The sequence below is a fragment of the Acipenser ruthenus genome, chromosome 1, assembly GCF_902713425.1.
Source record: "Acipenser ruthenus chromosome 1, fAciRut3.2 maternal haplotype, whole genome shotgun sequence".
In the NCBI taxonomy this organism is placed as follows: Eukaryota; Metazoa; Chordata; class Actinopteri; order Acipenseriformes; family Acipenseridae; genus Acipenser; species Acipenser ruthenus.
This window is the reverse complement of record NC_081189.1, coordinates 50,174,789-50,199,069: the sequence shown is the minus strand read 5'-3', so window position 1 is coordinate 50,199,069 and position 24,281 is coordinate 50,174,789. Positions and strand designations below refer to the sequence as shown.

Sequence of the window (24,281 nt, the reverse complement as noted above, 5' to 3'; positions counted from 1 at the left end):
TACAAACACACACATGAATGAATAAATAAATAAATAAATAAATAAATAAATAAATCCAACTAAATAAAAATGAGTGGACAGGCTCCACAGGCCCCAAAAAAGTGGGCACAGGTGGCTGCAGGGGAGGCTGCAGCCCCCTTTAAAAATATTACCAGGAGGCACGGGGTCAGGTGCCTCCTGAAGGACTCCCTCTCAATTGAGGGCTTTGTCAAGGCCATGGCCAAGGTGGTGGGGCCATCGGTCATCGTGGCGAACACCGCCGCCACATTCTATCTTTCCGCCGCCAGGTGACCATCCACCTGGCCGGTCGGGAAATGGCGGAGGGCAGTTTCGTGGTCCCCTTCGAGGGGACCAACTATGTCATTTTTTATTCCTCGGAGGAGATGCAGTGCTTTCACTGCAAGGAGCTGGGGCACCAGAAAAAGAGGTGCCCCAAGCTCCAGCAAAGCGCAAAGCCACCTGCGCCCACACCTCTCCACTGGGGCCCTCAAAGAGTCCCACAGAGGGGAGCAAAATCGTACCCGCCCCCATCCCAATAACATCCGGGGGGGAAGGGAGAGAAGGCCCCTGAGGCGGCCGGACCCTCCGCGCCTCCCGAAAGCGCGCCGGGGGAGAAGGCTGCTGAGTGGACCACCGTCACCCAGAGAAAAAATAAGCGGCGGCCAGGTCCACCAGGGAGGTCAAGCTGGGGGCAACGAAGCCCACAGCCGCACCATCTAGCGGTGGGTCAGGGGGAGTCCCTGAAAAGGAGACTCCCTCGCCTGAACCCCCTGTGAGGCAGGGCGGCAAAGTTGCCCGCAAAACAAAGCATCTTTCCCCCGACGGAGAGGAACAAGGCACTGCCGGAGGCGAGGGACCCAACGCCGCAACAGAACAGGGGACCATCTCCGGCAGCATCAGAGGGAAGAGGAGGCGCAGGCGCGCATTCCCACCTGCGGACGTAAGTGCACTAAGACCGGCCTTGCGGCGGGAGTCTCCAGGGGGGTGACAGAGAGCCCCCCAAAACCAAAGCAGCTACCTCGGCTTCCCCCTTCCGCGGAGGGGAGAAAGAATCCATCTCCCGAGGTGGCCCAGGGCTCCGCAGAGGAAGCAGAGCCCATGGAAGAGGCTCCCTGCGAGAGGCCGGAGGGAGGGGCGGAGCCCAGAGGGTCAGACGGCACCCTTGGGGCGAAAGCCCTCCTGGACGCACGGGAGATCCTCAGGGCCGGCCCCAAGCCCACCACAGGGGAGCCGGCTGCAGAGGGGACCCCGGCAGAAAAACAACCACCTCGGCCTCCACTTCCTTCTGACGGCGACGACGCGGGTCCTAAACCCGGGGTCAGCGCCGAGGAAGGGGTGGAAGAAACATCTCCCGTGGGAAGCACGGGCTCCGCCAACAACCTGGAGCCCGCGCAACTGACCCCTGCCGAGGGGCCGGAGGGAGGGGAAGAACCCGAGAGCGCACAAAGTATTGCTCTCGGGAAAGATCCCCTCCCCCATGAACATGGATCAGGAACCCGGCCCCCAGCCCACCACAGAGGGGTCGGAGGGAGGGGAGGAACCAGGGAGCGCACAAGACGGCAGTGCTCTCGGAGGAGACCCCCTCCCCCAAGAAAACAAAGACCGGGAACCAGGCCCCCAGCCCACCACAGAGGGGCCGGAGGGAGGGGAGGAACCCGAGAGCGCACAAGACGGCTGCAATGTGGAGTAGTGGTTAGGGCTCTGGACTCTTGACTGGAGGGTTGTGGGTTCAATCCCCAGTGGGGGACACTGCTGCTGTACCCTTGAGCAAGGTACTTTACCTAGATTGCTCTAGTAAAAACCCAACTGTATAAATGGGTAATTGTATGTAAAAAAAATAATGTGATATCTTGTACCAACTGTAAGTCGCCCTGGATAAGGGCGTCTGCTAAGAAATAAATAATAATAATAATAATAATAATGAAAAAATGGACCAGGAACCCGGTCCCCAGCCCACCACAGAGGGACCGGTTCCTGTTGCGGTCACCGAGGGGGCACAGGAGGAACCCCGGAAGACCGACAGCCTCGGGCTTCCCCTTCCGGCGGTGACGAGGGCTCCGGCCCTGGTGCAGTCGCCAATGGGGAAACGGAACCATCACCCGAGGCGGTCCCGGGCTCCGCGGTGACCGCTGCAGAGGGAGGGGAAGGACCCGAGAGAGTGGATCCCCTTCCTCCGAGGGCCTGAGACCATGCCTCGGCTCTCGAAAGAGAGACTCAGATCGGGGACGAGACAGTCTGGCTTGGCGGCGTACGCCGAGCGCCCATCTGCGCCCCCTAAATCCAGGGTGCAGACGGTCCCCGCGAGGGTCCCTCCGCCGGTCTCTCCCGCCGCGTCCCCTGGGGGGTGGGGCGCACGGAGAGACGGTGAAATTAAAAATAAAACGCAACGCACTCACACAATGTGAGTGCGTTGTGCTTCTTCATCACATTATACATTATTACAGATATCACATTATTTTACATACAATTACCCATTTATACAGTTGGGTTTTTACTGGAGCAATCTAGGTAAAGTACCTTGCTCAAGGGTACAACAGCAGTGTCCCTCACTGGGGATTGAACCCACAACCCTCCGGTCCAGAGTCCAGAGCCCTAACCACTACTCCACACTGCTGCCCGCGATGGGGGCGATGGAGAACCGGAGGAGAGAGAGGAGGACTCAGAATCCACATGTAGCGTGGGCTCGGAGAGTCTGTCCGCCCCTTCTCCGGACATCCCTGCGGCGGAGCTCCTGGAGTTCTTGGAGGCCATCATCCACCGTAGGGACAAGGTACAGCTGGCCCTGGACAAATGGGGGGATTTCCAGAGGATCTTAACTCTGTGAGATCCTTCCTCAGGGCCAGCCACACCAGCAAAACTTCGGGCACGTACGTGCACATTCGTGCCCGAAAGTTTCACGACCAGTTGGTGAACTTCGGGAGATCTCAGGATCTCCCGTGAGTGTCACCAACTAACCCTGACAGAGGATCATGTATCGCATCGGGACCATGAACGTCAATGGGTGTAAGGACCATTTCCGCAGGGCCCAGGTAATCTCCTTCCTGAAAAAGGGGGTTACTCTGTGTGCTTCCTGCAGGAAACCCACTCCATTCCGCAGGCCGAGGCCAACTGGCTGCTGGAGTGGGGGGGGAGAGTGTCGTTCAGACACCTCACTGAGTCCTCGTGCAGGTTGGCGACGCTCTTCTCTGGGTCCTTTGTTCCCACGGTGCTCGATGTGGTCAACGTCGTGCCGGGCCGTCTGTTGCACCACCGGATCCGAGATGGGGACGCTACCGTTCACCTTGTGAACGCGTACGCTCCGTCCACGGGTCCAGCGAGGGTCCAGTTTTTCCGTTGGATGTCGAACCATTTGAACACCATCGGCGCCGACGAGCTCGTGGTCCTCGAGGGACTCTTCAACTGCATCCTCGAGGCCGCAGACCGGGTGGGGCGCGAGCCCTACCCGCTCTCGTCGGCCGCCCTGAGAGAGCTGATCGCTCGGCTCTCTCTGGTCGACATCTGGCGGTGGCAACACCCGGACGCCTCGGCCTTCACCTACACCCGGGTGAGGGAGGGGCGGGTGTCTCAGTCCCGAATCGACAGGTTTTATGTGTCACGGAACCACGCTCACTGCGTTTGCTCCTCCGACATCAGGCCGGCGCCGTTCACGGACCACAACCTGGTGGCCGTGACGGTGGCCCTGGTGCCAGCTAGGCACGCCGCTGCCTAATGGCACTTCAACAACAGCCTGTTGGAGGACGAGCGCTTTGAGCGGTCTTTCCGGGACTTTTGGACCGTCTGGCACGGCAGGAGATCTCGCTTCCCCACATGGCATCAGTGGTGGGATGTGTGGAAAGCGCAGATCAAGATCCTCTGTCAGGAGTACACGAGGGGCGCGAGCAGGCGGAGGGACTCGCGGATCGAGCAGCTGGAAAGGGAGCTGCTCGATCTGGAGAGCCGCCTGGCTCGCGGGGACCAACTCGAGCAGAGCACGTACGAAGAGAAGAAGAGCACCATGCGGGACCTGCTGCTCCAGCGGTCCCGGGGGGCGTTTGTGTGCTCGCGGGTCAAGTTCCTCCGGGAGATGGACCGCGGCACACACTTCTTCTACGCGTTGGAGAAAAAGAAGGGAGACCGTAAGAACATCACCTGCCTCCTGGCGGACGACGGCTCCCTTCTGACGGATCCGGAGAGCATGAAAGAGAGGGCCAGGGCCTTCTACTCTGCCCTCTTCTCTCCGGATCCCGTCGACTCCGACGCGTGCAGTGTTCTGTGGGACGGGCTTCCCACGGTCGGCGAGGGCGTGCGGGACGAGTTCGAGGGCCAGCTGACCCTGGCCGAGCTCTCCGACGCCCTCGGTCAGATGCCCTACAACAAATTGCCGGGCATCGACGGGCTGACCGTGGAGTTCTACAAGAAGTTTTGGGACTTGCTGGGTCCCGCCTTTGCGTGGGTCCTGGCGGAAGCCTACGAGACCGGGGAGATGCCCCTTTCGATGAGGCGGGCGGTCATAACGCTGCTGCCCAAGAAAGGGGATCTCCGCTGCCTGAAGAACTGGCACCCGGTCTCGCTGCTGTGCACGGACTACAAAATTGTGGCCAAGGCCGCCTCCCTGAGGCTCAAGTCCGTGCTGGCAGACGTGATCCACCCCGACCAGTCCTACACGGTCCCGAACCGGACAATCTTTGACAACATCCTCCTGGTTCGGGACCTCCTGCACTACTGCAGGAGGACCGGTCGGTCGGTCGCCTTCCTCTCTCTGGATCAGGAGAAGGCGTTCGACCAGATGGATCACGAGTATGTCTTCGGAACCCTGCGAGCGGATTCGGATTCGGGCCGCGTTTCGACGACCTGTTCCGGATGCTGTACGCCTCTGCCGAGTGCCTCTTGAAGGTGAACTGGTCCCTGACCGCGCCCCTCGCATTCAGGAGAGGAGTGCGTCAGGGCTGCCCTCTGTCCGGACAACTGTACGCGCTGTGCATCGAGCCCTTCCTCTGCCTCCTTCGCAGGAGGCTCACTGGGTTGGCGCTCGGCGCGCCGGATGCGAGGGTGGTCCTGTCGGCTTACGCCGACGACGTGCTCCTGGTGGCCTCCGATCCGGTCGACCTGGAGAGGATGCGGAGCTGCCAGAGCGTCTACTCTGCTGCTTCCTCTGCCAGGATCAACTGGAACAAATGCTCCGGGTTATTGGTAGGTCCCTGGCGGGTGGACTCCCTCCCTGTCGCGCTCCAGCAGTTTCAGTGGAGCGTGGACAGTTTCAAATACCTGGGAGTCCACCTAAGCCCCACGGAGACCTCGGTTGCAGCCAACTGGGTGGAGTTGGAGGACAAAGTTGCTGCTAGACTGAGGTTGTGGTCGGGTCTGCTGAAACTGCTTTCCTTCAGGGGCAGGGCTCTGGTGATCAACCAGCTGGTGGCGTCGATGCTTTGGCATCGGCTCACCGTCCTGAGCCCACCCCCTGAGTTTGTGGCCAGGGTCCAGAGGAAGCTGACGGACCTCTTCTGGGCCAGAAAGCACTGGGTCTCTGCGACAGTTCTGTGCCTCCCTCTGGCCGAGGGAGGGCAAGGGTGGGTGTGCATCAGGAGCCAGGTGCACATCTTCCGCCTCCAGACCCTGCAGAGATACCTGTACGCAGACCTGGCCCAGCAGTGGTGCACGCTGGCGTCCCTCCTTTTGCGCCAGCTGCACGACCTGGGCTACGACCGGCAGCTCTTCTGGATCGACCTCCGGGGAATCCGTCTCCCCGAGCTGCCAGTCTTTTAACAGGACCTGCTCAGAACCCGGCGCATGTTTTCCATCGGCCGAGACGCCGCTCCGACCAAGGTCGAAGGGCTCCTTCTGGAGCCCCTGCTGCACAACCCCCACCTAGGTGCGCAGGCGTTGGAGTCCCCCTCGGTGCGGCGCGTTCTGATCTCGGCCAAGGTGACCAGAGTCTGGGATCTCCTGGATTGCCAACGCTTGGAGTGGCTGACTCCTGAGTCGCTGGTCGCCAGGGCAGCTCGGACGACCGTCAGGACGGCCGGACGAGCGATCCGGGAGTGCAAAGCAGCGTTGCACCCAGACTCTGTCAGGTATCTCGAGGGAGTTCTCAGGACCGGGGAGCCACCTTCCCCCCCTACCCCTGGCTCTCTGGTCCTGCTGATCGAACCCAAGGCACGAGACCCCCATGGGCCTCCCCTCGAGAACAACCTGAGCAGAATCTCGCAGTTCTCCTCGACCCCCCCTCCGATCCGCGTCGAGGAGGATCCTGTACGCGACGACGCTCCACACCCTCCACTTCCTCACCCTCGTCTCCTGCCGAGAGCCCCTCCGACCCCAGGAGGGCGAGAGTCCCCAGTGGGAGGCCCTGTACTCCCCGCTGGTCTCCAGAGGAGCCGGGGACTTGGGATGGAGGGTCCTGCACGGAGCGCTCGCGTCAGAAGAGATCCTGCATTACTTTACCGACTCGGACGCCGCATGCCCTTTCTGCGGACTGTCCGAGTCGGTAAGCCACATTTATTTTTTGTGTGCCAGGCTGCAGCCGTTCTTTTTGCTGCTTAAGAACATCCTGCTGCAGTTCTGGCTGCATTTCTCCCCCACCCTCCTCATTTTCGGGCACCCTGTCCGTGGCTCCAGCAAGATGAGAGACCTCCTCGTGAATCTGCTCCTGGCTCTTGATAAACTGGCAATTTACAAGACCAGGAAGCGCAAGATAATCGGGGAGGGTCTCTTTGACTGTGGGGCCATGTTCAGGGCCCTCGTCCGATCAAGGGTTAAGTTGGAGCACGCCCACGCGGAGTCCACTGGAGACACGGCCACCTTTATCGACCAGTGGGCTCTAGGGGGCGTGCTCTGTACCACCTCCCCTTTGGTTATGAAAATTTAATTTAGTTTTTTGACCGGTTTTTCAGTTAAATTAGTTAAGGTTAGTCTTTTTTAGCACCCTCAAGGGTGCTAATTTGAATTTTTGTCCAGCTGTCTTTGGACAGCTGGTGTAGTCCCGTCAAACGGACCTTAAATATGACTACTACTACTACTACTAATAATAATAATAATAATAATAATAATAATAATAATAATAATAATAATAATAATAATAATAATAATAATAATAACGTAATATCAGAACTAACTACCAACATATTACTGATATTAACCGTTTATGAAGTGCTCACTACACAAACGTGTGTAAGGGGTCCCCTTTTCTTTTTTTGTTTCCCTTTTAATTGCTGAAATCCATGTTGCCCTCCTATCTGGATCAGCAGGAATCATGAAGAAGGATAATCAATATTTCTGTCCTCTTCTGTTGGTGCACCCAACAGCACAACATGAATCAGGCATTGTTTAGTACCGCGCTTTAATTATAGGGTGCGTTCACGATACACAGACTTTGCTAAGTCTGCGCAGATTCTGCGGAAAACCTGTCCAAATTCATCGTTTGCGTGAACTCAGCCGGAAAAGTAGTCACCAGGTCACGCATCCACGGGTTTAAAAGTCTGCACAGCCGCACAGCTTCTCAAGAGGTACTGCGCTGGAGCAGCCACGGCGCAAAACAACAGAAATAAGAAGAAGAACATAAGAAAGTTTACAAACAGCCATTCAGCCCATCTTGCTCGTTTGGTTGTTAGTAGCTTATTGATCCCAGAATCTCATCAAGCAGCTTCTTGAAGGATCCTAGGGTGTCAGCTTCAACAACATTACTGGGGAGTTGGTTCCAGACCCTCACAATTCTCTGTGTAAAAAAAGTGCCTCCTATTTTCTGTTCTGAATGCCCCTTTATCTAATCTCCATGGTGCTTGTTTCTTTTTTCAGGTCGAAAATCTCTTGGGTCGACATTGTCTATACCTTTTAGGATTTTCAATGTTTGAATAAGATCGCCGGGTAGTCTTCTTTGTTCAAGACTGAACAGATTCAATTATTTTAGCCTGTCTGCATATGACATGCCTTTTAAACCAGGGATAATTCTGGTTGGTCTTCTTTGCACTCTTTCTAGAGCAGCAATATCCTTTTTCTAACGAGGTGACCAGAACTGAACACAATATTCTAGGTGAGGTCTTACTAATGCATTGCGTTTATGGTGCTAGAAGCAATGCATTAGTAAATGCTAGACGAGCGTTTATGGCGTGAAATAGCTATCAAAAATCTGTTTGTAACTGTAAAATGGGGAAAAAAATACAATTACGGTTGTAATTTACACTTACAGTCTACGCTTACAAATCTGCTTTCTGCTCGCTAGCCACTTTTGAGAGTGAAATTGCTATCAAAAATACGAGCGCGCAGAATCGCAGTTTGTAACTGTAAAATGAAAAAAATACAACCTCTTATTTTATTTCAGTTACGGTTCTATTCTGAGTGCGCTCGAGTGGCTTTTCACATTTACAGCTTTTTCTGCGCACGCACGAAACTCAGTCTCCGCTTACAAATCTTTTTGAGAGTGATTTCACGCTCCTAAAAAAAACTGCAAATGTGTAGCTCAGGCAGCCTAGTTAGTTGATTGTCGGCACTGTCGATTGGTCACTGTTCATCACAGCCAACATGGCGGAGGAATCAGGGGAGACGGAACGGCACTTTAATGAATTAAATTGCTTTAAAAAACAGCATGAAAAGTTACAGACATATGAGGAGAATATTTTAACAATCAGAACCGATTAATAACGTGCCAGAACCCTCTTTTTATCACCAAAAAGCTCCCGGAACACTGGGTTCCAAAAGTGCAAAGATGACGAAAATTACACACACAATACAACTAAGTCGGAACAACATAACACTATTGAAAAAAAACCACCGAACCCACCTTTCTGCCCATTCCGTGTAATAAAACAGTGTATTTATTTTGTTTTTATATGATCTCTCTCTCTCTCTCTCTCTCTCTCTCTCTCTCTCTCTCTCTCTCTCTCTATATATATATTCTTTTGTTTATTATTATTTTAGCAGAACCATATTGAATAACATCGTTTTTCTATTTTCTTTATAGCGGAATATAGTGAGGACTTCTTTCTACTTTCCAGGGAGGTGATAAAGTAACAGTATTTGCACAAGTAGAACAATTGCAAAGGTCTAGAATTGCGCAGGGTGACTTCAAATACAGAAACCTTGATGCATTTCCCATTTTCTTCTTCAAAAAAAACAATTAGTTTTTACATTGTGTGTCATATGCATAAATAAATAAATAAATAAATAGATAAATAAATAAATAAAGTAAACAGAATAAACAAATAAACAAACAAACAGTTTCATTTGTATGTCTGTGTTTAATTTGGGAACCTCCTGTCTTGTCTAGTGCTGTGTGTGTGTGTGTGTGTGTGTGTGTCTGTATACCAGAGAGAAATGAAACAATGTATTCTTGCTCTAAATGAGTTGCTGCTATATTAAACTATGTAACAGTGCATCGAATTGTATTTGGCTGAAACGCTGCAACTAACAGACAGCAATAGTTTGTGCAATATGAGAATTGAAACGAAATTGTGTTTTAAATAAATTTGACTATTTTACATCCCTGTCATTTTTATTGTGTGTTTGTGTTGTACTTGGTCAAGAGTGTAAGATTTTTAAACCTCATGAATATGTTTTAGAATATTCCCGGAAGGTATTAGTAATAAATCAGACACTTAATGCAAGTGTAGCCCATCAATCAACAAAACATTTATTATTTAACTTGCAGTACCAAACAATATTAAGCCATAGCAGTCAAAACAAATGGTTATTACCCATTCTCAATGGGAAGTTGGGCGCGGTCTGGAGTCTCTGCGTCAAGCAGTTTTGTCTCTTAATTATTAATTAGTCATTTTAGAAGACGCTTCTATCCAAAGCGACTTCCAGAGACTATGGGTGAACTATGCATCACAGTCACCTCCAATAGGACCTCGGTTTTACGTCTCAAGGACAGCGCACAAGGAGATTAAGTGATTTGCTCTGGGTCACACATAGTGTGAGTTGGGATTTGAACCAGGAACCACCTGGTATAAAGCCTTTGTCTTTAACCACTGGGCCACCTTACCCAAGCTTCATTGAATACCTTGCTAATTCACATTCTCGACACTGCGCTGCTAATGATGGGCCGGGAGCTCAATACACCTGCAGATATATTCTTTGGACAGACACAGGGAAGCCTCCTGGGCCTCGGCTCCACCGAGGAAAGTCTGGCGAAACTGTCTTCTAATCTGGAGCGGGAAGAGCGGCACGCCTACGCAGATTCACCAGCACGAGAACAAGAACAACAAGCGCGCTTCCAGTTTGTGGAGGCAGTCGGCCCCAGGGAGCTGCGCAAACACCTGCGGCTATCCAAGCCGCGCTCCCTGCAAGAGGCCTTCCAATTAGCACAGGAATGGGAAGACATCTCCAAAGAGGAAGATGAGCATCGGAGCCGACCTGCTGTTAGAGCAACCGAGGTAGAGGTGGGGCCGGAGTAAAGCGGACTGGGGCTGGCTGAGGTGATGGAGGAGATAGTGGCCATTAGAAAAGCAATGGCATTGCGGCCGCCCCCGTCCCCTCAATCCGGACCCCATCTCTGCTGGGAGTGCGGGCAACCCAGGCATATTCGAGTCGACTGCTGGAGAAGATGGAGACGTGCAGACCATCCCACAGTTTTGGCGCCAAACCCCGCGCGGCCAGCGGGAATGGCACAGGGTCAGCGTAGAAGGGGGAGCGCTGCCCCACGTTACCAACCCCATTGTAGTGACATCCGTCCCTGGCGAGATGACGGCTGTTGTCGGGAGGACAAGCATCGGGGCACACCTGCACTTGGCTTGCCGAGTGGAAGGTGTGCCTTGTACCGCTTTAATTGACACTGGTTCCAGCATCACTGTTGTCCGCACTGACATTGTGCAGCAGTCAAGCGTAGCCAGCCGGGCTAAACTCAAACCAACAACTGTGCAGCTGTGGACTGTGACTGGGCAGCTAGCGCCGATGCACGGCCGTGGCTGGCTTGAAATCCACCTGGGACCCCTGCTCATCCAGCACGAAGTGTGGGTGGCTGACATCCAGGACCCCTGCATCCTGGGGCTAGATTTCTTACAGAGGGCGAGAGGGCGACTAGACCTAGCCATGGGGACGGTGCAGTTTGGCGAAGGTCCGGCACTGCAACTAGAGATTCCAGTGGGGTTAGTGGGTGCACAAGCCTCTCCCGGGGGACCGGACTGGGAGGGGTGGTAGGAGGAGACCGGCCGGAGCCCTTATCAGGGCTCTCCCAGTATATCTGGGGCAGGCGGCAGCAATGCTGCAAACGCCAACACACACGCCTACCCCAACAGATCGGGAGGAGGGGGGCGGATTGAACCTGACCGCAGCCCTGAAAAGGCCACGGCGGCGAAAACAAAGACCTGGAGCAAAGCTACATCAGCGGCGGCGGGGTGCAGTGACAGTTGTTTCCCACCAGGTGGCAGCTGAGACTGCAGTAAGGGCAGACTCAGAGCAGAGTCAAACCCGAACTGCAACAGGGGGGGCCGAGTCACTGCCGGCGCTGAACGAAGTCGTGGAAGGGGTGTGGCATAGAAGCAGCGGAGGTCTCAGCCTGGAACAAAAGGGCGAACTGCGGCAGCTGCTTCATGAATTCCAGGGAACTTTCGCAGCACGACCAGAAGATGGGGGTCGGACCAACCTGGTACAACACCAAATCGATACAGGGGCGGCCCCCCGAGCCGGGAACCACCTCGCCGACTTCCCCTTTTTCGATGCGAAGTGGCTGGAAGCATGATACAGGAGATGCTAGATGCGGACGTTATCGAGCCATCTGACAGCCCGTGGGCAGCGCCGGTAGTCTTGATTAAGAAGAAGGATGGTAGCCTGCGCTTTTGTGTGGACTATCGGCGCCTGAATGCAGCAACTAGGAAAGATTCCTACCCGCTACCCCGGATTGACGAGTCACTCGATCTGGTGTCTGGATCGTCCTGGTTCAGCTCCCTCGATCTCCGCAGTGGCTACTGGCAGGTGGAGCTCGCCCCAGATGCCCAACCAAAAACAGCCTTCTCCACTGGTCAGGGGCTCTGGCAGTTCCGGGTGATGCCGTTTGGTCTGTGCAACGCCCCTGCCACCTTCGAACGACTGATGGAGAAGGTGCTCAGTGGGATCCCGAGACAGGCGTGCATCCTTTACCTGGATGACCTATTGGTGAACGCCCCCACCTTCTCCGCAGCTGTGCACAACCTAAGGCAAGTACTGGAAAGGATCAGCGCTGCCGGGCTGAGACTGCACCCGGGAAAGTGCCACCTACTGCGCCACCAAACCACCTTCCTGGGACACCAGGTTAGCGAGCAGGGGATCGCTACAGACCCTGAGAAGATAGCTGCTGTGCAGCAGTGGCCCGCTCCCTCCTCGGCGAAGCAGCTGCGCAGTTTCTTGGGACTGGCCTCCTATTACCGGCGGTTTGTAAAGGGTTTTGCAACAATTGCTAGCCCCCTGCATCAGCTGCTGGAGAGGAGCATTCCCGTTGAGTGGTCAGCGGAGCGCAAGAATGCCTTCTCCCAGCTACGCGAGGCCCTGACACAAGCCTCGGTACTCGCTGCCCCATCCACTGCTGCACCTTTCATCCTAGATACGGATGCCAGCAACGTAGGAATCGGCGCAGTGCTGTCCCAAGAGTGCCACGGGGGGGAAGAGAGAGCTGTAGCCTATTTCAGTCGGACCCTCAGCCGTGCAGAGCACAACTAATGCGTGACCCGGAGGGAGCTACTGGCGGTGGTGGAAGCCATTAAGCACTACCGCCCCTATCTCTGTAGCTGCCGGTTTCTGCTCCGCACTGACCACGCCTCGCTACAATGGCTGTTGCAGTTTCGTGAGCCGGAGGGGCAGGTGGCGCGCTGGCTCAAAACACTCCAGGCTTTTCACTTTGCAATCCAACATCGGCCTGGAGTGAAGCACGGTAATGCAGATGCGCTATCCCGTAGACCGTGCAGTGAAACAGGGTGCCATCGCTGTGAGCAGCGGGAAGCCAGAGAGCAGGAAGCTTTAGGAGAGGACAGCAAGGTTGTGCACGTTCGAGAGATGCAGGCGGTGACCCCAGAAGAGTGGCGCAGGCAGCAAGCACAGGATCCTGACATCAGCAGGCTGCTGCGCTGGAAAGAGGGAAACAGGCGACCAACTTGGGAGGAGGTGGCTCCCCTCTCCGAGACTGTCAAGGGCTTGTGGTCACAGTGGAGTGCACTCAGCCTCCGAGAGGGTGTGCTATACCGGCAGTGGCAGGAGCCAGCCAGCAGAGAGCAGCGATGGCAAATCGTGGTACCAGCTCTACTCAGCGACACCGGGCTACAGACAAACCACGGAGTACCTGGGGTAGGGCACTTCGGCATCACAAAGACACTGGCGTGCCTCCGGGCTCGCTATTACTGGGGGCGATGCCGACGAGACGTCGAAACCTTTTGCCGCCGTTGCGATGACTGTACAGCGAAGAAGGGGCCAGGTGAGCGCTCCCAGGCCCCCCTTCACCAGTACCAGGTCGGCGCGCCGATGGAACGCATCGGGTGGATGTCTTAGGGCCCTTCCCGGCTACAGAGCGGGGTAATCGCGTGGTGCTGGTCGCCATGGATTACTTCACAAAGTGGCCTGAAGCCTACGCACTGCCAGACCAGGAGGCTTCGACAGTAGCAGATGCGTTGGTGGATGGTTTCTTCTCTCGATTTGGGATCCCCCAGGAGCTGCACTCTGACCAAGGGCGCAATTTCGAGTAACGGGTGTTCGCTGGAGTGTGCCAGCGTTTGGGGATCCGCAAGACCAGGACCACCCGCTGCACCCACAGAGTGACGGTTTGGTCGAGCGTTTTAACCGGACGCTGAGCACGCAGCTGGCCATCGTCACCAGCGAGCACCAGCGCGACTGGGACCTGCACCTGCCACTGATCTTGCTTACCTGCCGCACAGCTGTGCAGGAATCCACCCGTTGCACCCCTGCGCTGCTAATGATGGGCCGGGAGCTCAATACACCTGCAGATATATTCTTTGGACAGCCACCAGACACAGGGAAGCCTCCTGGGCCAGAGTATGTCCAGCTCCTGCAGGACTGGCTGGACAGTGCCCATGCTATCGCCCGGAGGCAGCTGCAAGCCGCAGGGATACGCCAGCGCCGCCATTACGACCTTCGGGGAAAGGGACGGGACTTTGAGCCCGGGGAGCAAGTGTGGGTATACAGCCTGCAGAGGAGAAAAGGTCGCTGCCCCAAGCTCGAGTCCTCCTGGGTCGGCCCCTGCACGGTCACGGAATGACTGGGTGAAGTGGTGTACCGGGTGCAGTTAATTGCAAGGAGTCGGTGGGTCGTGCTGCACTGCGATCGGCTCGCCCCATACCAAGGGCGGGTGCTGGACACCTCTTCATCTCCGCCAGCATCATCGCAGCAGACGGCAGCAAACCCACCTTTCCCTGCACTCCGACCGATCGGGGGCTCACACACCGCAGTCACGCCATCTCCGGCGGCCGTGGGAGCTGCCTCACTGCCCCGGGAAAAGACCGGGAGGACCCGCTGTGTGCGCCGTAGACCTGCCCGATACCAGGATTAATGGGGCTGCTCGCTGAACTATTGTGTTCTGGACTTGTTGCAAATGCAATGCTGGGACTTGGATTGCAGTGTTATTCCACTGTTCGTTATTGTTCATGATTGCATTTATTGTTGTGCTGTACATGGGATATGACTACCCCGGATATGCCAGGTATGTAGTGTACGGGGGTGGGCTGGGAAGCTTTTGGTGATAAAAGGATTTAAGAGGGGGGCAGTGTGACGTGCACAGGATCATGGGTAACTGTTAACTGGAATAAAAGGGGTAATTAAACATTGAGAGGGGGGGTTGTTATAAATGTTGGGAGGGATTGGGGTGGTGTATGCTTGATGTATACGATGTGATAGGTGTTACAGAAACTTGGTTGCCTGAGAGTGATGGAGACGAATATAATATTAGTGGGTACACACTATATAGAAAAGACAGGCAGGACAGAAGAGGCGGAGGGGTAGCGCTATACATAAGAAATAGTCTTGAAGCCCAGGTGTTAAATCAGGACAAAGAAAACAATGCAGAATCAATATGGGTCAGAATAATGGACACAAATTCAAAGGGCATAATAATAGGAGCATGCTATAGACCGCCAAATTCAGATGCTGAGCAAAATAATCTGTTATACAATGACATTCGAAATGCATGTAGAAAAGGAGAAGCCATACTAATGGGGGATTTCAACTTCCCCCGTATAAAATGGGAAAACCCGACGGGGGGCACGACGGACGAAATTGAAATGGTGGAAATGACAAATGACTGCTTCCTAACGCAATTTGTCAAGGCACCGACTAGAGGGGAGGCATGCCTTGATTTAGTCTTTTCAAATAATGAAGACAGAATAACTAAAACAGAGGTCAGAGAGCCATTGGTAAACTCAGACCACAACATGGTCTCATTTGAAGTATTTTTTAAAACCCCAAAAGTAATGACCAAAGCTAAGGTTTACAATTTTAGAAAAGCAAACTATGAAGGTATGAAACAGAGACTAACAGAAGTAGATTGGAGTAAAATAGAGAAAACATCCACAGAAAAAAGATGGCTGTTTTTTAAAAATTTAGTACTAGAGGCGCAAAACAATTACATCCCAAAAGTAGACAAATCTAAATCTAAAACAAAATGGCCAAAATGGTTTAATAGATCAATTTAAAAAAATATTCAGCGGAAAAAGGCACTTTACAGAGCGTTTAAAAGGGACCAAAAACAAAGTACACAGAAAGAGTACTTGGAACTGCAAACACAAGTCAAAAAGGAAGTTAGAAAGGCCAAGAGAGAGATAAAAATCAATATTGCTAAGGGGGCTAAAACCAATTCCAAAATATTTTTCCAATATTATAACAGCAAGAGAACACCCAAAGAGGAGGTTAAATGTCTAAGAGACACAAATGGCAAAATCATAGATGAAGAAAAAAAAATAGCAAATATATTAAATGATTACTTTTCACAGGTTTTTACAAAGGAGGACACAGACAACATGCCCGACATGTCGACCTGTTCCTATCCAATTTTAAATAACTTTAGAATAACAGAGGCAGAAGTGTTAAAGGGACTAGGAGCTCTTAAAATAAACAAATCCCCTAGGCCAGATGAGATCCTCCCAATAGTACTCAAAGAAATGAAAGAAGTTATTTACAAACCGCTAACCAAGATCATGCAACAGTCTCTTGACACAGGGGTTGTACCGACAGACTGGAAAATAGCAAACGTAATACCGATCCACAAAAAGGGAGACAAAACCGAACCAGGTAACTACAGACCAATAAGCCTGACTTCTATTATATGGAAACTTATGGAAACTATAATAAGATCCAAAATGGAAAATTACCTATATGGTAACAATATCCTGGGAGACAGTCAGCATGGTTTTAGGAAAGGGAGATTGTGTCTAACTAACCTACTTGACTTTTTTGAGGATGCAACATTGAAAATGGATAACTGCAAAGCATACGACATGGTTTATTTAGATTTCCAGAAAGCTTTTGACAAAGTCCCGCATAAAAGATTAATTCTCAAACTGAACGCAGTAGGGATTCAAGGAAATGCATGCACATGGATTAGGGAGTGGTTAACATGTAGAAAACAGAAAGTACTGATTAGAGGAGAAACCTCAAAATGGAGTGAGGTAACCAGTGGTGTACCACAGGGATCAGTATTAGGTCTTCTGCTATTCCTAATCTACATGAATGATTTAGATTTTGGTATAGTAAGCAAACTTGTTAAATTTGCAGAAGACGCAAAAATAGGAGGAGTGGCAAACACTGTTGAAGCAGCAAAGGTCATTCAAAATGATCTAGACAGCATTCAGAATTGGGCAGACACATGGCAAATGACATTTAATAGAGAAAACTGTAAAGTATTGCATGCATAATGTGCATTATAAATATCATATGGGAGATAGTGAAATTGAAGAAGGGAACTATGAAAAAGACCTCGGAGTTTATGTTGACTCAGAAATGTCTTCATCTAGACAATGTGGGGAAGCTATAAAAGGCCAACAAGATGCTCGGATATATTGTGAGAAGTGTTGAATTTAAATCAAGGGAAGTAATGTTAAAACTCTACAATGCATTAGTAAGACCTCACCTAGAATATTGTGTTCAGTTCTGGTCACCTCGTTACAAAAAGGATATTGCTGCTCTAGAAAGAGTGCAAAGAAGAGCAACCAGAATTATCCCGGGTTTAAAAGGCATGTCGTATGCAGACAGGCTAAAAGAATTGAATCTATTCAGTCTTGAACAAAGAAGACTACGCGGTGATCTGATTCAAACATTCAAAATCCTAAAAGGTATAGACAATGTCAACCCAGGGGACTTCTTTGACCTGAAAAAAGAAACAAGGACCAATGGTCACAAATGGAGATTAGATAAAGGGGCATTCAGAACAGAAAATAGGAAGCACTTTTTTACACAGAGAATTGTGAGGGTCTGGAACCAACTCCCCAGTAATGTTGTTGAAGCTGACACCCTGGGATCCTTCAAGAAGCTGCTTGATGAGATTCTGGGATCAATAAGTTACTAACAACCAAACGAGCAAGATGGGCTGAATGGCCTCCTCTCGTTTGTAAACTTTCTTATGTTCTTATGTTCTTGTGCAAACATAGTGGACACGGTGGTGGTGGTTTGGGGGGTGAGGGCACTGTGAGAGGGAGGACGCTTCTCTGTAGTGACCCCCTCTGCTTTACTGTGTTCAGCAGATACCCTTTGGGCTCTGTGTTAATAAAGTGCTTGAGCTTGCAATGAGTGTGTCTGTTTGTTCTTCTCTCTATCGCCAAATCATCGCAGTGTGATTGCTTCCAGGGAGTCCTTATAAGGACCGCACATTAACCCTGTTTCATTACAGTATCATTTTCATACTCTGTGCACCTTCGGAACCCTGTGTTCCGGACGGTTTTGTCTACACAGCTGTTTATTACATGGAATGGGCAGTTAAAGGTCGGTTCGGTGGTTTTTTTCAATAGTGTTATGTTGTTCCCACTTAGTTGTATTGTGGGTATAATTTTCGTCATCTTTGCAGCTTCGGAACCCAGTGTTCCGGGAGCTTTTTGGTGATAAAAAGAGGGTTCTGGCGCGTTATTAATCGGTTCTGATTGTGAAAATATTCTCGTTTAAGAGATATTCTGCACACTTGAAAAATTAAGACATACTTGCAAAAAGTTTAAATGGCAATGTTATTGAAAACTGCTCAATCCTCGAGCTGGAGCCTAACCTGGCAAACAGAGGGCACAAGGCGAGACCACACCCAGGATGGGACAATTGTAAATGTTATAACCATTATTAATACAAAATAATTATTATTAGAAACATATGGAAGTATTTTACAATAAAAAAGTTAAATAAAAATAAAAAAATCTATAGATAGCAATAAAAGACTTGTAAATGATTATGATTTCCATTACACGAGAGTAGATGTTAAAACTTCATGCTGATTTGAACTCGGCTCTCGCCAAGATAAGCAACAACTAAGACGAACACACAATGTAAATATTAGTTCATAATAACATTAAAATAGATTGTTATTCTACCTAGCAATATTAAGTCATTCATTAATTTCCTTTATCCGTTTGTCCTGGTGAGAGTCGTGGCTACCAAACAATATTGATTTACATAATTAATATTGTTTAATGTTCTACAAAATAAAATCATCAAAAAGCCTTTTTTTCACTTTCATGGTGATCCTGAAAATGTTTTTTTAATTTTTTAATTTATTTTTTTTACCTTGCAAACGTACACTGTACATGATACAGAGCCCCTCTGTTTTGGATGAGGAACAGTCAAACAGGACCATCTTGACATTACCACACCTTTCTTTCTCATGAAGGCTCTACAAAATAAATATTGCATAAAATAAATACAAATGTAAAAGAAGACAATTTGGTTAAAACAACTGTCTGTCAACTACAATTGTTTGACAATTGTAGCTTTGTAGGTTTGACCTGTACATTTCTTAGAAACAACAAAATGTGGAATTTTAAGAAACTGAATACATTTCATTAGTCATGTATATTTTAAATGCACTGTTTTTTACAAAACAAACTAAAACATTCAACAATTAACACACAATTCACCACCTTCAAAATAATACTAATATAAATATGACTATATGAATAGCTATATATAAATACTTCATCGTTGAATTCTCTTCCCTGGTCTGTCAGAATTCTCTTTGATAAAACATTTTCACAATGCATCCAGCAACCTCTGAAGCTGACTTGCTGTTTAGGGGGAGGGCTTCAATCCATTTTGTGTAGTAGTCTACAACTGTGCAGATATATTCATGGCCTCTTTCTGTTTTTGAAAGCTTGCCAATGAGGTTCATACCGACTAACTCCCATGGTTCGGTTACCTGAAATAAATCCAATCAACTATTAAACTAAAACTCAAAATATAGTGTCAGATACTATTTGTTTTTAGGTTAATATATATATATATATATATATATATATATATATATATATATATATATATATATATATATATATATATATATAATTGAAATGGTATAGTCAAATAGTCATATAGTCAGATAGTCAAAAATCATAACCAGTAAAAGTCTACACAACAAAAGTTAATACTTTGATAAATGGACATATCTCAAAATGAATTATGAAAACCATACATACCACTATTGGGGTGTATGCTGTTGGTGCCTTTATTATTAGGCTCTTCTTTTGACACTGGGGACATTCAGAGATCTACAATTAAACTGCAAACACACATTGTCATCATGGTTTGTGGAATGTGATTTATGTGAAAGGTGTGTCAATGTATGGATTGCTACTTTGTGAGATGACGTTTATGTAACATGATTGAATAATACTGTAAGTCACCCTGGATGAAGGCATCAACCAAATGAAATAATAATAATAATAATATACTGATATGGGCTTGGTGGAGAACCCTATGAGTTTATTTAATGGCATTTTATAAGGGGGTCAACAACATGAAATTAAACATTACATTAATATTTGCTCAAAAGTAAATGACAATGAACATAATACTATTGAGAGAAAATAAACATTTACCCATTTTTAATGTCATTGTACATTCCAGGCCAGTAGCATCTAATTGAAACGTTTTTAAAACTCCACAATGGGCACCAATGGAGCTGGAGTGACATTCAATAAAAATGCCATGTGCCTGTTGTACTGTGGAGATGACTTTAACACTCCTTTTATAAACATGTCATGTGCCTCCTGTACTGTGGAGATGACTTTAACTCTCCTTTTATAAACGTCATGTGCCTCCTGTACTGTGGAGATGACTTTAACATTCCTTTTATAAACATGTCATGTGCCTCCTGTACTGTGGAGATGACTAACTCTCCTTTTATAAACATGTCATGTGCCTCCTGTACTGTGGAGATGACTAACTCTCCTTTTATAAACATGTCATGTGCCTCCTGTACTGTGGAGATGACTTTAACATTCCTTTTATAAACATGTCATGTGCCTCCTGTACTGTGGAGATGACTTTAACTCTCCTTTTATAAACATGTCATGTGCCTCCTGTACTGTGGAGATGACTAACTCTCCTTTTATAAACATGTCATGTGCCTCCTGTACTGTGGAGATGACTTTAACTCTCCTTTTATAAACATGTCATGTGCCTCCTGTACTGTGGAGATGACTTTAACACTCCTTTTATAAACATGTCATGTGCCTCCTGTACTGTGGAGATGACTTTAACTCTCCTTTTATAAACATGTCATGTGCCTCCTGTACTGTGGAGATGACTTTAACTCTCCTTTTCCTGTCAAGCATATCGTTCCTTATGTAGAACAGCTCCTCCTGCAAATGAATAATTAAAATAAGCAGTTTGTAGGTTTAGGCTGGATAGTAAATGGGGAAAACTATGCGTATGCATAACAATACAATGCAAGCAGCAAGACAGCGATTTTTCAATTCAACCTTAAACATGTGCCTGAAAATTAGCCACATATGTAAAGCTATATACATAGGTTAATATACACTGAAAACACATAGTAGATGTTCTGATGCTTCTCATTGTATTAAATATTACAGTAGTTATAAAAATAAAACGCCTTCTTGTTTTCTTCAGTAATTCTGGAAATTATTAGACATTTTGCACACGCTCACACACACACTGCGTTATAATTTTCTTAACCACTACCATTAAATTTTAACCACTACACACGTTTTGCACAATAAAAGCCTACTTTTTGTTTAATTTAGAGCTGTTCTACTACTGTACCCTTGCTAACTGGACACCAAGTTAAACGTCAATGTTTGTTTGAGAAACGGAGCATCTTCTAGCTAACACCACACACCAAAGAGTAAAAACAATATTTCAAATGACCAATTAGTATACTGTATTTAGAAGCATTTTTGTTTACCAAAGCCAAAAAAACATTATCCCTCAAAGCTTTGAAACATACCTGAATCACAGAAGCACATTGTTCTCGAAGTGTCACATCTCTCATTCATGTACTGAAGAGCTGGAAACAGACACTGATTGGCTGTGAACATGAGCAGTCAGACTCTGATCCAATTAAAAAGCATATCGTGGAAAAATGGATGCGCCTATAAACTCATGTTTTGATTACATTGTGAGGGGATACAGAATTCTATGGCTTCTCAATAGCTATGGAATATTGTACCCTCACACATGTAGAATATTGGGGGATCCCAGTGTTTAATACAACTGAGCACCTACCTCACAGGACAGTCTGTACACAAAACATATGACATGATCCATTAAACTGGTGTTTTGATTACATTGTGAGGGGATTTTGAATCCAATGCTTCTCAATAGCTATGGAATATTGTACCCCCACACATGTAGAATATTGGGGGACCCCAGTGTTTAATACAACTGAGCACCTACCTCACAGGACAGTCTGTACACAAAACATATGACATGATCCATTAAACTGGTGTTTTGATTACATTGTGAGGGGATTTTGAATCCAATGCTTCTCAATAGCTATGGAATATTGTACCCCCACACATGTAGAATATTGGGGGACCCCAGTGTTTAATATTACAACTGAACACATACCTGACAGGACAGTCTGTACACAAAACATGACTCCCGACTGCAACGCAGACTTTTTAGTACTACTGTGAACGCAGCCAAAGATGTATTTGCAGTTTACACTTAGGGATAAAGAAAGCTTTAACCAAACAGAAGAGTAAAACAAATAAAAAAGACACGCTGCTCAGTATTTGTGTTATGTTTTACTTGGTCTGACTTCTATTCATTGCTTATTAAATATTATCGAAGTCTTTCTGGGCAGCGATACCTCATTGATTAGTTTACATTTCCGATACAGAATTTCACGTCAAAAACAATATATAGAATTGCTAAAAAATAAATATAATGTGACGCTTTCGTGCCTCAAACGAAGTAAAACAATACGCCAGTCTACATCACGATTTTATTGGGAGAAAGTAGTGTGGCGCGTAAATATATTTGACTTTCCAGTTCAGCCGTCTTGAAAAAAAAGAAAAAAACGCATCTGCGCAGGCGTGAAATTACAGAGGACACTGAATTCCATAGAGTACCAAAATCAGCGTCTCACCGGCTTTTACCCAATCCCGATTCCTCCGCCATGTTGGCTGTGATGAACAGTGACCAATCGACAGTGCCGACAATCAACTAACTAGGCTGCCTGAGCTACACATTTGCAGTTTTTTTTAGGAGCGTGAAATCACTCTCAAAAAGATTTGTAAGCGGAGACTGAGTTTTGTGCGTGCGCAGAAAAAAACTGTAAATGTGAAAAGGGACTCGAGCGCGTCAGAATAAGTGGAAAACAAATTGAGAGGTTGTATTTTTTCATTTTTTATAGCAATTTCACTCTCAAAAGTGGTGATGGAGGGGCTCCCGAGTGGCGCATCCAGCAAAAGCACTCGCTAGATGCGCTCTATAGCCTGGACGTCGCGAGTTCGAGTCCAGGCTATTCCACAGCCGACCGTGGACGGGAGCTTCCAGGGGGCGGCGCTCAATTGGCCGAGCGTCGCCCGGGAGGAGGGAGGGTTAGGTCGGCCAGGGTGTCCTCGGCTCACCACGCACCAGCGACCCCTGTAGTCTGGCCGGTTGCCTGCGTGTTTGCCTGTAAGCTGCTCAGAGCTGCATTGTCCTCCGACGCTGTAGCTCTGAGGCGGCTGCACGGTGAGTTTGCAGTGTGTAAAGAAGCGGGCGGCTGACGGCACACGCTTCAGAGGACAGCGTGTTCATCTTCGCCCCTCCCGAGTCAGCGCAGGGGTGGTAGCGGTGAGCTGAGCATAATAAAATAATTGGGCATTTCAAATTATGGAGAAAATAATAATAATAAAAAACTAATTGGCAACGACTAAATTATATATATAAAAAAAGTGGCGATGGAGCACAAAAGCAGATTTGTAAGCGTAGACTGAGTTTCGTAAGTGTAAATTACAACCGTAATTGTATTTTTTCCCCATTTTACAGTTACAAACTTAGTTTTACGATAAACTGCGTTTCTGCGCTCACATATTTTTGATAGCTCTATTTCACGCCATAAGCGTTGGCTGACAAAGAAGTGTGTAGGCAACCAGACACAATCCACACTCCATGTGCTACTGCCACCTAGTCAGGGGGTGTGAATCGCCTTCGAATTCTTGTCATTAATTATCTTATGAATGATTTGTAATATAAATTAAAATGATTTGACTTTTTTTCCACACAGTTATTATGCTTTTCAAATATTCAGATATGTATTTTAAAGGTTTAAACATGTAAAAAAATAAAAATAATGCTAAACGGTTGAAATTAAAACCGCTCTGTTATTTTCAGCAGGTGTAATTGATGAAAGGCTATCGGAGACAGGGAATAACCTACTTTGAATTGAGGAGAATAAATCGGCTTTAATAACAGGTAGTTTAAGTGAGATATGTGACCGTATGTGCAAGTATTTGAACTATTTTTGCCCCAGATCTGCGATTAGAATTTCTCTCAACACCACCTCCATTTTGGTTCTGCTCAGAACTGTTGTTCATCTACCAAAGCTGTCCACGTTTCGTGTGCACAGACCGTAACGTTACACGCAGACTCCCGTCTGTAATCTAGCCAGCAAAAGTGTCGTGAACGCACCCATGGACAGTGCGTTTTGCCTGCCAACATGGCGTCTAAGCAGCCGGTGACGTCATGTGAAAAACCTCAATTCCCGGAATGTCCGAGTCCAACACCGACATGTGGCAACACTACGGTAAATAATACAAAAAAAATCTTTAATTTTGTGACATTGGTGGGTGTATTGCAAATAATCTTTTTGGAAAATGTAATAATATACAGTACAAATACTATGTTGACAGAGTCGTGCATGCTGCGAAAATAAGCAGATCTGACCAAATACAGTAAAACATAAATTGCACTAT

General features: G+C 48.3%; 1 protein-coding gene across 1 annotated transcript; it reads left to right on the top strand.

The window, feature by feature from the left end:
* The first annotated feature begins 216 nt into the window (after positions 1–216).
* LOC117420496 (dynein axonemal assembly factor 1-like) lies at positions 217–1,690 on the top strand. Its single transcript, XM_034033946.2, has 3 exons — positions 217–287; positions 828–1,447; positions 1,593–1,690. The coding sequence occupies exons 1-3, from the start codon at positions 217–219 to the stop codon at positions 1,688–1,690; spliced, it is 789 nt and encodes a 262-aa protein (XP_033889837.2).
* Positions 1,691–24,281: the final 22,591 nt, after the last annotated feature.

Bases quoted from the DNA above. Each gene is read 5' to 3' on its own strand.
- LOC117420496 (XM_034033946.2), top strand. From the start codon at position 217: ATGGCCAAGGTGGTGGGGCCATCGGTCATCGTGGCGAACACCGCCGCC. The intron at 288-827 runs GTGACCATCCAC...CCCCCGACGGAG, and splicing joins TTCTATCTTTCCGCCGCCAG to AGGAACAAGGCACTGCCGGA. The intron at 1,448-1,592 runs GTATTGCTCTCG...CCCTCCCCCAAG, and splicing joins AGAACCCGAGAGCGCACAAA to AAAACAAAGACCGGGAACCA.